The sequence below is a fragment of the Orbicella faveolata genome, unplaced genomic scaffold (assembly GCF_042242905.1).
Source record: "Orbicella faveolata isolate gen_17 unplaced genomic scaffold, um_ofav_v1 contig_36, whole genome shotgun sequence".
NCBI classification, from domain to species: Eukaryota; Metazoa; Cnidaria; class Anthozoa; order Scleractinia; family Merulinidae; genus Orbicella; species Orbicella faveolata.
The window spans coordinates 4,738,650-4,750,906 of NW_028301565.1; the positions used below are offsets into that span (position 1 = coordinate 4,738,650).

Here is a 12,257-nt window from a genome sequence, read left to right on the forward strand (position 1 = left end):
AATAATTCGACATGTATCAAACAAATTTGATTGCACCTTTGTTAACGCTTGTGAGAAAATCAATCTACGCATGAAGAGTAACCCACATTCCCTGTTTGAGAATGACGTGATGGGAATGGCCATCTAAACTTTCGCACGTTGCGAGGAAATAAAAATATTAAGTATGTTAACCACTGTAGTCTCTTTGAGTCGTAACGCCACGAGGGAGAGGGGTTTAACGGAATTTGTGTTTAGATCTGCCGCGGAGAAATTGGGGAGAGTTTAAGATTAACAAATCAAACGTTTGAAAACAAGGAAAGCAAGGTGCCGAAGGCAAGGAAAATTTCACGATCGAGTGTAACCAGCTGACACATCTCCAGTCACGAGAGAGGAACAACTGAGTTTAGGATAAAAAAAAAAGTGCTAGTTCTGACGGCTTTAGCACAGCAAAAACAGAGCTCTGTGTAGTCACCTACACGGTTTATTTTTCAAAATAATTTAAGGTTGACGATGACGATCTCGCAACACTAGTGTGTCATCATTTTGAGTATTAAAATTAGTAAAGATGAGCTATTGATGTCACAGACAATGTGATCTTGCCCCAGGCAAATGCAGAGTGAGCAACTGAAAATATCTGCTTGTCACAACTAAGACTGTCCATTCTGGACTGATCGACTTCTTGAGTTCTCCTTGTACATGTCTCGTTCCTGATAGTTTTTCTAACTTGTGTCCATTTTCTCAGCCTCACTCTCCTTGCTTGCCTTTCCTTCTGATTTCTTACTGCTTTGCTGTTGTGGAACAACTGATGAGACGAAAAGAAAAGTACCAAAGTGTAATCTTTTTTTATGGCAGTATCCCCAAAGCCCTAATTCACAAGATCACTCATGCAGTCTCTTAAAGCTCATATATTTGTACCTTCCATTGTATTTTCCTCTTTTTGTTGTCTCTTAATCTGTTTCATGATAAGTCTCTTCTTTTTGGCTGATACAGAAGCACCACCTTTCTGATTGGCCCTATTAAAGACAAAAAAGAAGGGATAAAGAGCACTCTCATATATAAGCTAGTTTGAGTTTTTACTTTGTGCCACTGTGAAGGGTATCATGTTTTCAAATAGACTACAAAGGGAAAAAGTATAGAAATTAAACTTTTTGTCCACAAATGAACAAACAGGCATCATTTACCTGAAACTGGTCAGTGGCATGAATAATTCAGACTACAACATGAATTGCACCTCTAAGGAGCATTGAATAGCATTGCTAAATGCAGCTGAACAAGGTCTGGGATTCAGCAAGGGTTTCAGAGTCTCAGCAGCACACACACAACCAAATACATATGTAAATGTTCATATGGTTATGTTTTTTACTATTTTGTTGGACAGTTCTTTTGACTACATATGTACAATAGTTCAAGTGTTTACATGTGGTCCTCACCATTAACTTCTTTCAAGCAATCAAAAATTCTTAGAAAATTGACCTTGAGGGCAATCATTTGTACAAGGTTAAGATACCACTTGCAAAAGCATCTCTCTAAAAGAAGACCATGAAAACCAAAGATGGCAAACACTGGTAAACAGAAGATTAGATATAAATAAACTTCAACTGGTTAGTTTCCCCTCCTTTCAGGAGTACAGTGTGTTCAGAATTACTGTTGAATTTTCATTTTTCTGTACATTGGTTTGTTACATTTCCCATGGACTGTGTCTCACAGACAAATTTTCAATTTCTTCCTGCTGCGATCACCAGTAGTAAATTTAAAACACTGTATGCTGTTTCATGTCTTCAATTCTGTATTTTCACAACTGTTAACCGTCCTGTTCACAAGCTTCACAATTTCTCACACCTTTGTTTAGATGCTTTACTCTTCTGTAGCTGTTTCTTTTTCTGTGCTTTTTTCACTCTTGTCAGCTTGTTGAGGTTTTTCTGCAAAGCCTTTCAAAAAACAACACTGAACAGTTTTGATTTAAAACAAAAAAAGGCAATTAAGCCATAGTTCCTTGAATGGTTCTTATGCTCATGTCACGGAAAATTCAAGATTATAAACAAATTTTTGTGTTCATCAAGGAATTAAGGGCAATGGGGCATTCCCATTTTACTGTAGGCTGGATTCTAACAGTCTAGTTTTTCGTTCTTGGCACTTTGAAGTTTGCATCTGCAAGGTTTAAAATTTTGTCAGCTCCTCGGAAAAACTTTTCCAACAGGCCCTGTTCCAGAGGTAGCCCTCCATAGGGGGTTGGGGGTGGAAAAAAATGGACTATCCCAAAAGCAGTGGGGCAGTGGGATGACTGTGAAGAGGAATGGATATGTATTACAGCGGAGGATGCTTAGTATTAAAGTTTCTGCTACAACCCCAGAAAATCATAGCGACTTTCTCATTCATTTAATTAATCCCCCTGGTCGGTCTACATGTAGGTTAAACCTACAGTGAACCCATTGATTTGCGCCTATTAAGTTTATGTGGTTGGTTTGTGGAGGGAACTCCAGATTTCGATAGCAGACGATATCATGTTTTAGCGGTTACTATCGATTGCTTTTTCAATGATTGTATGTCGAGTACGTAGTGCCTTAAGCAATGACCCTAAACCTCTTTTGACTGAAGTTATCTGCCCATAATAATTATGAACGACAAACGCAGCAACACGTGCACGCAAATGTGCCGTCACGCAACAACACAGAATGTAACCAGAAATCTAGTACATTCTAATACAAAAACTACAATCAAAGGTTAATTTACCGTTTTTGGACGATTAAGAACGTTTCCCCCTGTCATATTTGGCGCCAGCTATCGAAATTTCTCATAAAATTGCCCAACAACCATCTACTTTGTAGAGAGGACTATCGAGGAACTATCGAGGAACTATCGAGAATAAGTGTAACACATGAGCCCGCAACCCACCAGCTGAAAACCACACAACGGTAAATCCGTCATATAACATCAAGATTAAACCACACGACAAATGGCGCCCAAGACATTTTGTAGAAGTGTCTTAATAAATGTTTTCTAGAGTAACCAGACACTTGGTCGATGCCTGGAAGTGTCAATTTAAGCTTGGTTTAGCAGGAAAGTGCCGCGTGTTTTGTCGCCTGAATTGGCGAAGATTTACCTCAATAAACGGACTGCTCATGGAAGACACTCCACAGAACACAGGCGCAGCTAGCGCTGCTCTTGTGGCAGTTTGTCAAATGAACTCCACCAATGACGTGGATCGTAATCTAGGGATTTGTAAAGGTCTCGTGAAAAAGGCCAAGTCAAGAGGAGCTAAGGTAAGGTTTAGTATAAAATATTGGTTCGCGATCGTGTGATGAGCCTCGACATAATCACCTGTTTCCCGTCAACTGCACATTTTAGCGGTGGGGGTGGGGAGAGAGTCCATATTTGGACGTGAAAATATTCAGGATTGAATAGGAGAGAAAAGAGAGTTACTCTTCATTTTGTAAGAAAAAAAGACTGCTCATATTCCAAGAAAAAAAAACAGAAGTAAACTATAGTTTCATTGCCTCTTAGGTTGTGTTTCTTCCTGAATGTTTTGACTACGTGGGTGAAAACCGCGGGCAGTCTGTATCCATGGCTGCTCCACTAGACAGTCCAAGAATGCAAGGTTTTTGTGAATTAGCAAAGGAACTTGGAATCTGGCTGTCTCTGGGAGGATATCACGAGAAGGTTTGCATTACTTTTTTATTTATCGACAATCTTGCGTGTCTGGAGGAGTACAGTGTCCTACATGAAAATAATTGAAAGCTTTATGCCATTATAACACCTCAACATCTCATAAAGAAGTTGTCATCATCACATTAAGAAATGTAATTTTGTCATTCACATTTGACTATGGGGACACACAGGGTTCAGAAATTCCTGCTTCTATACTCTTTTCTATAGAGTCTTGGGTCATTATTAATAAATAGTTTGTACCTAGTAAAAATATGACAATTTGCTGTATATTTCTGCCACTTCCTTTCTTTTCTCATTTCCACCCCCTGCCAACTCCCCTCCACCAACGTGAGTCAGTGGAACTAATATGCAGACTGTACACCATAACCATGGTGTAATGTCAAAGAATGTTAAATTATTGTTGCACACTGTATATACACACTGGACACCAAACTTGTAGACATCCAGTTCTTGTCTGATAATGGATTATGTAGCCTGTGAGAGCATTGTTTTGTTTTTGTGGCCCTTGTTTCACACACCAAGCCAAAGCCATCAGGTTTTTTCTCAGTGTGTGTGATGAGCTGAAAAAAAAAAGATGCATTTGCAGGCTATGAATTATGCTACCAGCCCCACCAGGCCCCAGTTGTTTGAAGATAGCTCTATCCACCAGATAAACTACTATCTAGTGCATACGTGTCAACAAAGCAAACCACGCTATCCGCTGGATAGTGATTTATCGATCATTTATCCACTGGATAGCATTAACCACCTTTCGAACAGCCCGGGCCAGGAGGAAACATTGTTTCTTTTTTTTCTTGTGCAAAACAGGGTCCAGCAGATGATAACAGGTTGTACAACTCCCATGTCTTAATTGATGACAGTGGCTCCATTGTAGCAGTGTATCGCAAAGTACACCTGTTTGATATTGATGTAAAGGATGGACCCAAGCTTAAGGAGAGTGATGTGTGTATCCCTGGCAACCAGATAGTACCACCCATCCATACCCCTGTGGGGAATCTTGGTCTTGCAATTGTATCCTCTATACAAAATCGCCTGTCATGGTAACCTGGAAAATGTAGGATTTTTTACCAAAATTTCTGGAAACATGAAGTAATATAATAAGGAAATGGAATCAGCTGAGTGATATTTCATTGTATGCCAGACACTTCAGGTTAACAGTAACTAAAAATCTAGTTCCCGAGTAGACAGGTAAATGGGGACTGAAAGCATATAAGATGATTTTGTTAGAAATGATTTTTGTTCCTTAACTTGGTTGTGTTGATTCAGTGCTATGATGTACGTTTCCCAGAGATGTCATTGGTTTTAGCTCAGCAGGGAGCCCAGATATTGACTTTCCCATCAGCCTTTACTCAGATCACAGGATCAGCACATTGGGAGGTCTGTAAGCAATTTACCATTGCCTCATTTTTTTTCTTGTAATAATTCTTCTATCTAAACCGGTTGCCCCAAGAACCCACAATTCAACAACGCGTTGCATGAAGATTGAAGGCTTACGATAAAAAACGTGTCGCCTTGCTGTAGCTCTCATTTCCAGTCCTCTCTTCGTGAGTTAATGCCCGGGGAAAGGAGAGTCTTTTTGTTTAACATCTTTCCTCTATCTACAAGTAACTCTAAACTTACATAAGTTCGTCAAATTCTCTTGGACGCTTAGAATCAAAATGTAGAGCTGTTCACCAAGGTATCAGTAATCAGTTAAAAGATAGTAACGGGCGTAGATCAACCGAAGCGGGAAATCTGGAGTTCCGATTAAGAACCAACGCTCGATTTGACGCCTGATATGTCCGCTCAGCAGGCATATCCGGCGTCAAATCAAATTGGCTTCGGCCGACAAGGACCCAGAGAAAGAACTAGATTAGTTAGTCTTGAACTTTTGTTTTTTACAAATACTTGGGTAACTCTTTCTTTAGGTGTTGCTGAGATGTCGTGCTATAGAAAACCAGTGTTATGTGATCGCTGCTGCACAAACAGGACAACACAACGAAAAACGGCGATCATACGGTCATGCTATGGTATGTAATATGGGCTCAGTCAACTAGTTTTGTTTGATTTCTGAAATGAGCACGTTTGGTCATCGGTACTGTCTGTATGAAAATCATGAGAGACGCGTGAATCTGGGGTTCCTTTTAATATCTGTGATTCATCTCCCCTCACAGACGATTTTTTTTAGGTTAAATTTTCATCCAAGACATCTCTCCGAGATGAGGCTATGTTTCAAGCAGTTTGGGTGCCAAAAGTTATTTCACGCTCTCCGAAGAGATCAGATGCACTGCTGGTTACCTGAATTAAAATGAAAAAGAAATGAAAATTGAGAATGAATCGCAATTATGCGGCAATCTTGAAATCTCTTATGTCAAGGCAGCGTCCACACCACGCCAGAGAAATTTGAAAACGAGGATTAATTTCTACGGTTAGGCCCACAGCCCACAGTAATCCGTCACGAAAACGAAGGTTCTCGTAAACGCTCTTCACACTGGAGGAATTTGAAAACGCCGGCTTTTCTTTTTCCTGTGGACGGAAAAGATTTTGAAAACTGAGCAGATCATAATAAGGTTTGAGGAAACCTCAGTCAGGGAAATCATGTGATTTCCCTGACTGAGGTTTCCTCAAACACAAAATGACTGGTGATTGCTGCGTTTTTAAATTCCTCCGGCGTAGTGTGGACGGAAAACATTTGATGCGTTTTCAGAGCGAAACATCCGTTTTCAAATTCCTCCGGCGTAGTGTGGATGCGGTAGTTCAATGGGGTCATCAACTGTGTCGGTGCTTAGGTCATAGAAAGTTCTTTTGCCCTAGTGTTTCAGTCAGGATGTCGTTTTTCTCGTAAGTACATATAACCGACCACAGACGACTGAAGTGCGGGCTCCTGTGACGGGGTGTTTTCGTTTGTCTTGTTGCAGATTGTGGATCCCTGGGGCAGTGTGATCGCTCAGTGTCGTGAAGGAAATGACGTGTGTGTAGCAGAAATCGATCTTGATTACCTGAACAAGGTTCGCCAGCAGATGCCATGTATGAACCACAAGAGGAATGACCTGTATGGGAACTTAAAGTCATGTCCGAAACTTTGACAGAATGGTTCATTCGAGTAGGAGGGGGGAGACTTGGAGACGGGAGGTAGGGGGGGGGGGGGTGGGGTAGAGAACGCCAGCTGGTACGTTGCCGGGGACTTTGCCATTAAGATAAGTATTTTTACTTAGATTTTTCGTCACACTGAAAGCAGTGGATGACTGCAGTTCCAAGTCTCAATCAGAAACCGCATCCGGCCAGGAGACAATAATAACAAACAGCACTTTAACCAGTTTGTAACGTGGTTTAAAATGGGGTAAAGATAAAAATGTTGTCAAAGATATAGAATAAATACACAATCACTAAACAGTAGCTTTACATCAACAGATAATGTAAGCTAGATAGAATTTTTTCCTTTTAATCGAAACAATTTACCTAATTTTAAAACGCCTCAAAAATATTTACTGTCATATTATAAATCCAAATTGTGCCATAAATGCACTCGCATTTCTAAATAAAAGATATGTAAGTGGCCATTACTGTATGACTTTGAACCGTTCTCGTGTAGTATAATAAATTACATTTACAAGTGATAAAGTTTGTTGTCCAATTTTATACGTATGCTTACTTGTTTATCGAGTGACTTTTCCGTACATTCTCGTACGATGCACTCTTTATTAGTTACAATAAATTTAAGAGACTGTATATTTACATCAACATCCTATTCCACGCCCAGTTATAATATCTTATATTTAAATAGAACTCTGATTGCTTTAAATACTAACAATTTCTTTATCACGTCAGTTGACATTCCTAGCCTTTCAACGCGGGCGTTGTTTGAAGCAAGAAAACCTGCTGCTTTTGGGAAAACACCTGTTTGTTTTCCAACTATTTTGCGTTCAATTAAAAAGATTTCCGCCATATCCAGCCCCCTATATAAAATAAAGCATTAAATAATTAGAGAGGAACCCACACCAGCCCTAGCTGGTTTTCATGCGGGTGCTCTATCCTGGTCGAATTGGAATTTGGAGATGTTGGTTCTTATGGAGGGAGGAAACCCAGAGAAAACCCTTAAAGCAAGGCGAAGAACCAACAACAACAGTCAACCCACATATGGCACCAGGCCGGAATCGAACCCGGACCACATTGGTTGAAGGCGAGCGTTCTCACCACTGCGCCATCCCTGCTGCATCCCTACTTTGCTTATAAAGGAATGGTCGACATCATTTCTTCGCGGTTTGACTAAAACCTGTGTAGAGTAGAACTCGTGTGAAGAGGTTTTGGCCTAATTGCAGAGATGAGTGTATGACCATTGCTGTTACATTTTGTATCTATTCAAGTGGAATGAGTTCATTTGAATACTGTAATATGTTTCCTAATGGAGTCCTCTGAACGATATTTTTTTCCAGTGCAATCACCAGAAAAATAACCGGAGGTCAGAGTCTAGTGGTGGCTAGATGAGATACAACAACCTCAATCTTTTCTTTGCTCCAGATAGCGACTACAAGAATGACCGCGCACTTCCTCTTAACACTGATATTCCAAAGGTCATCTACACTCAAATATTGTAATATTGGACAATTTGAAAATCGATGCCAATTCCAAATGTTTTAAAGTTTCCCAACTCCCGTAAAGGATGAAATGGTTCTCTGAGGTGTCCCATTTAGCCTTGACTAGACTACACTTAACATGTATTTCGAGCTATTTCAACATTGTAGGTTATTTATCCGAATAGTTGTACTGTGTCTATGATACTAACAACAGCAGATTTCTCAGTTCATGTGGCCTGAAATATTAATCTTGTATTCATCTTTCAAAACAAAGTTTGGGTCCTAAAGGTTTAGGATCTTAGACATTTTATTGGAATTTATTGTACCTGATGAATTTTTTTACCGCGTATAAATATTGATTAAAGATTAAAGAGAAGTCGAGAGGGCTGACACCCGAAGCCGCCTCTTTGAAATTCAGCCTAAAGAATAAGTTGATATAAATTACACATTTATGAGCTCGGCGTCGCTATGTTTCAGAATTATAATTCCTCTTCGCCGAATGAAACTGAAGTACAAGAGTCCTCCGCAACATTGGGTCAACAAGTAACACGAATTTCTGACCAGGAGACGTTAAATTACTCTCAGAGGTATCCAAGGAAGGCATCTGCTCTAATGCCTGAACCCGCGCATCTCTAAGGAACTGCCGCAAGCGGTCTGCATCACCACTGTCATGCATCCCGTCAATCTCTTCACCTTCTTCCTTTGTGATGACTGATTGGTTCACAATGGCCACACCTCTGTTGTCTTCCTCGACTTCTTGTAAGTCAATGTCCCGAATAAAGAGAGTTTGTTGAATGGCGTCTACAGCTGAGCCCACGATGAATAACGTGTCTCTGGTCAGCAGAATTGTCCCATCGTAGTCATGCCCAGATGACGTCACAACAGTCGCGTTCAAATGCAGAAGCAGATCGATATCTCTTTGGTAATGAAGCATTTTCCTGCAAGAAAACCAGGGATTATAACCAAGAAAACTATGCTGCCAAAGTCCAATTTTGTAGTTATACAATAATTTTTTTCTTTGTACTTCTTGTGACACCTCAGAGTGGTTTACACGTGACTTTTGAGAAACAACAACCAACGTAATCATACAGTCAATCAATGAGGTCATGTCTTGAATGAGCGAACACACGCTACACGCGGCAAGCGCGGGAAAAAGAAGATAGGCCAAACAACGATTGGTTTGGGTCTCCTGCTTGGCCGACAAACCAACACCTCCACCCTCATTGGCGAAGGAAGTTCAGCGATCGCATAACCAAAGTTAACACAGTTATTTTTGAAAATCACTGAAACATCCAGGAACCGTTTCGACAAACGCGAAATGCCTTACCAGAAATACTTCAAATGGCTGTTCTTTATGGAGCACTCCAGTCTTTCACCAGGAGTGAACATTCTGTTTGGCAGCTGAGTCAAGCCAGCACCCTGCAGGATTCCTTGTCCGGTCTGCGACACCAGCTCCATTGCTCCACCCAACGGCTTAGTGACCACACCTATCAGACCCTTCCCCACTCCTGTAATGACACCGCTGGCTGCCTCCCTCACATCGTTGGCTCGTCGTATTCCCTGGATGGGTTGATCGACTATACCTGCTACGGCGCCGAGGAGACTGAGGCCGAACCCTCCCAAACCTTGAGATAAGCCTGCACAAACAACGTTAGTAGAATTAGTGTCAAGAATAAGCTACAATTCTCATCTAAATACGATTTGTACACTTGAATGTTCATTGTTAACACCAAAAGGGTAGGTCCTAAAAAGCAACTATTTCTCTTTTTTTTTAACAAGAACATTGCCTCCAGCATTCGTCGGCATAACAAGGAAAAAAGGGTATCTTGTTGAAAACTACGATGAACCAAAAAACGAGTGTACGGCAAGGCGTATGAAAGACCTCACATCAATCAGTGTTGAAAGCTAAAGCTATCAATTAACCCTTTCACCAGCAGAAGAGAAAGTTAAACGATCAAAAATAGATTCGATTCAGAACTTGAACAATCCAGACTGTTGATCCCTTGTTCATGTACCTGTTACAGGTAGAGTCCACATATTCCATCACAAAAAAACGAGCAAAGAATATCTAATATAACATCAAAAGTTTTGATAATACCTGTTAAGACTTTCTTTGGCCTTCTGCATCTCTGTTCCTCCAGCAGTCGAAGATATTCCCCATCCATGCTGAGTCGATCCAGATTCCTCGCCATACTTGAAGCCAAGCTCGTGATGGAAGTCAGGGCACCAGTGGAAACATGTCTGACAAATGACGACATGCCTCGAGACATGCCGGACACGAACGCGCCCGGGCCGCGGGTCAACCCGTCATAGGGCAGGTAAAAGAAGTCAGCTACTCCCTGGCTGAGACTTCTCACCAGTCCCGCGGGATTCCCGAGAAGTTCCAGAGAGCCCAATACCCAACCAGCTTTGAAAACTGCCGCGGTCACGTAATGATAGGTGAGCTTCTGAACGAGGGCAGAGGTGGGTAAAAAAACTGGAGACAAGTGAAACTCACCGAGTGACAGCGGAGAATCGTCCACTGATAAGAAGAGCTTGGCCGAGCCATGTAGCGTGACATTAAATGTCACTGGCGTGACGTTGAACTCGCCCATTACGATGGGCTGGATACTTGAAGATGTTAAATCTAATACCTTTAGGGAACTGTTCTCTTGGTTACCTCGTAATGTGGACGAGTAGTAATGGGAAGGAGGTAGGAATGACACAGCTATGTCACCAAGACGGTAGAGAATAGTGTCCTCAATGTATAATGTCAGCGGTTGAAGAGAAATGCTTAGAGAACTTAGGAATACGCCATTTGCGCATATGCCAGGTTCATACACGCATTTGATACTGACCAGCGGTTTCGCTCTTGAACGGGCACCGGTCCTTCTCAATGATGGAGTTTTCCTGGGAGTCACTGGAGCATTGCTTGGTGTAAGAATCACTGAAAACTCGTACGTATCATCTTGCAGCTGGTTGTCAACCTGGAATGCTCCAATACGCAGGGACAACTCACGATTACCTTCCGTAGAATCTCGCCCTGCCGAATGCGACACGACGATACCTTCGGCGGTCATTCGGAGAACTTCGTAGGGATTTCTGAAGTTGGTAACTTCATCTACAACTGTCACACCAAGCTGGCAAATGAACAACTCCGCATGAATAACAGATGGAGGGGGCGATACACACTGAACTGTGTTAGACCGTACACCTTCCTCTCCGTAAGGCTGGATTTTGACACGCGTACAGAGACGTTCGTTGGATACTCTTATCAAAACCTGCCCCCTCCCTGGCAAGTTAACACACGCCTCCTTTAAAGAATCCAAATCAAAACCTTTACTCCACCCCTGAGGGACTTCAGTTGTCATTTCGGCGCCAAGCTCGCCTTGCTCGCCTTCTTCCTCTGATATCTCGGCCACATTGACGTCATACAACGCTTGAATGTGCAGTTCGGGAAGCCTCTGTACCTCACTGGAGGTAGCAAACCATTCGCGCATGATTGGAAGTTCATAGTAAGTGGAACTGAAAGCCGCAACTTCTGGAATCTCACCCAAGCCTCTCATTTGTTCCATGATAACAATCTTCTCTGAAGAACCACTCACGTGACTGGGGCTCTGCGGGGGGATCGCTTGTCCAAACTGAAGTGTGAATGGGCATTCGTTTTGAAGGAGCAGACGGGGAGCTGGATCCGAGGCAACAACGATGTAAACAATGCCATCCATAACGTATGATGTCACGACCAACGGAAGTGTGGCGCTTTCATCGAGTGATACTGCGACAGATTGACGCGTCACTTCCGGTGTGATTAAAACGGCACGTGACCATCTAAAGTTGTTCCCTTTGCTTCCTGAGATAGGCTGTTCTTCTTTTAAGGCCAGAAACAATACAGGAGATGTTTGACCACTGAACGAGGGATTACCTTCTTCGTTAAGTACTACGGTTGTTGGGGACGGGACGTCCCAAGTTGGCACAGGTATGGCTTGATTGTGATCGCTCGGCAAGCGAAGTAGGGTAGCTCTGTTGAGGTTATTCGATGGCATCTAGAAAATAAAGATTTAAAAAAGCCTCAAGAGTCAA

At 41.9% G+C, this 12,257-nt stretch overlaps 3 protein-coding genes across 6 annotated transcripts in view; 1 reads left to right on the top strand and 2 right to left on the bottom strand.

The window, feature by feature from the left end:
* Positions 1-442: 442 nt before the first annotated feature.
* LOC110067167 (uncharacterized) lies at positions 443-2,837 on the bottom strand. The gene is made up of 4 exons (XM_020774463.2): positions 2,710-2,837; positions 1,819-1,907; positions 895-992; positions 443-781 (listed from the first exon to the last, which is right to left on the bottom strand). The coding sequence occupies exons 1-4, from the start codon at positions 2,743-2,745 to the stop codon at positions 699-701; spliced, it is 306 nt and encodes a 101-aa protein (XP_020630122.1). The 5' UTR covers positions 2,746-2,837; the 3' UTR covers positions 443-698.
* An 18-nt stretch (positions 2,838-2,855) lies between these two features.
* On the top strand, positions 2,856-7,245 carry LOC110067165 (deaminated glutathione amidase-like). Its single transcript, XM_020774461.2, has 6 exons — positions 2,856-3,239; positions 3,481-3,636; positions 4,453-4,656; positions 4,912-5,022; positions 5,553-5,654; positions 6,543-7,245. The coding sequence occupies exons 1-6, from the start codon at positions 2,970-2,972 to the stop codon at positions 6,708-6,710; spliced, it is 1,011 nt and encodes a 336-aa protein (XP_020630120.2). The 5' UTR covers positions 2,856-2,969; the 3' UTR covers positions 6,711-7,245.
* LOC110067163 (intermembrane lipid transfer protein VPS13B-like) overlaps positions 7,047-12,257 on the bottom strand; it is a 30,583-nt gene continuing 25,372 nt past the window's right edge. For all 4 annotated transcript variants that reach the window (XM_089274867.1, XM_020774458.2, XM_020774457.2 and 1 more), the window contains exons 35-37: positions 10,297-12,220; positions 9,526-9,835; positions 7,047-9,136 (exon numbers count right to left, since the gene is read on the bottom strand). In XM_089274867.1, coding sequence (XP_089130993.1) covers positions 8,665-9,136; positions 9,526-9,835; positions 10,297-12,220 — 2,706 coding nt within the window. In that variant the 3' untranslated portion in view covers positions 7,047-8,664. The remainder of the gene's footprint in view (positions 9,137-9,525; positions 9,836-10,296; positions 12,221-12,257) is intronic.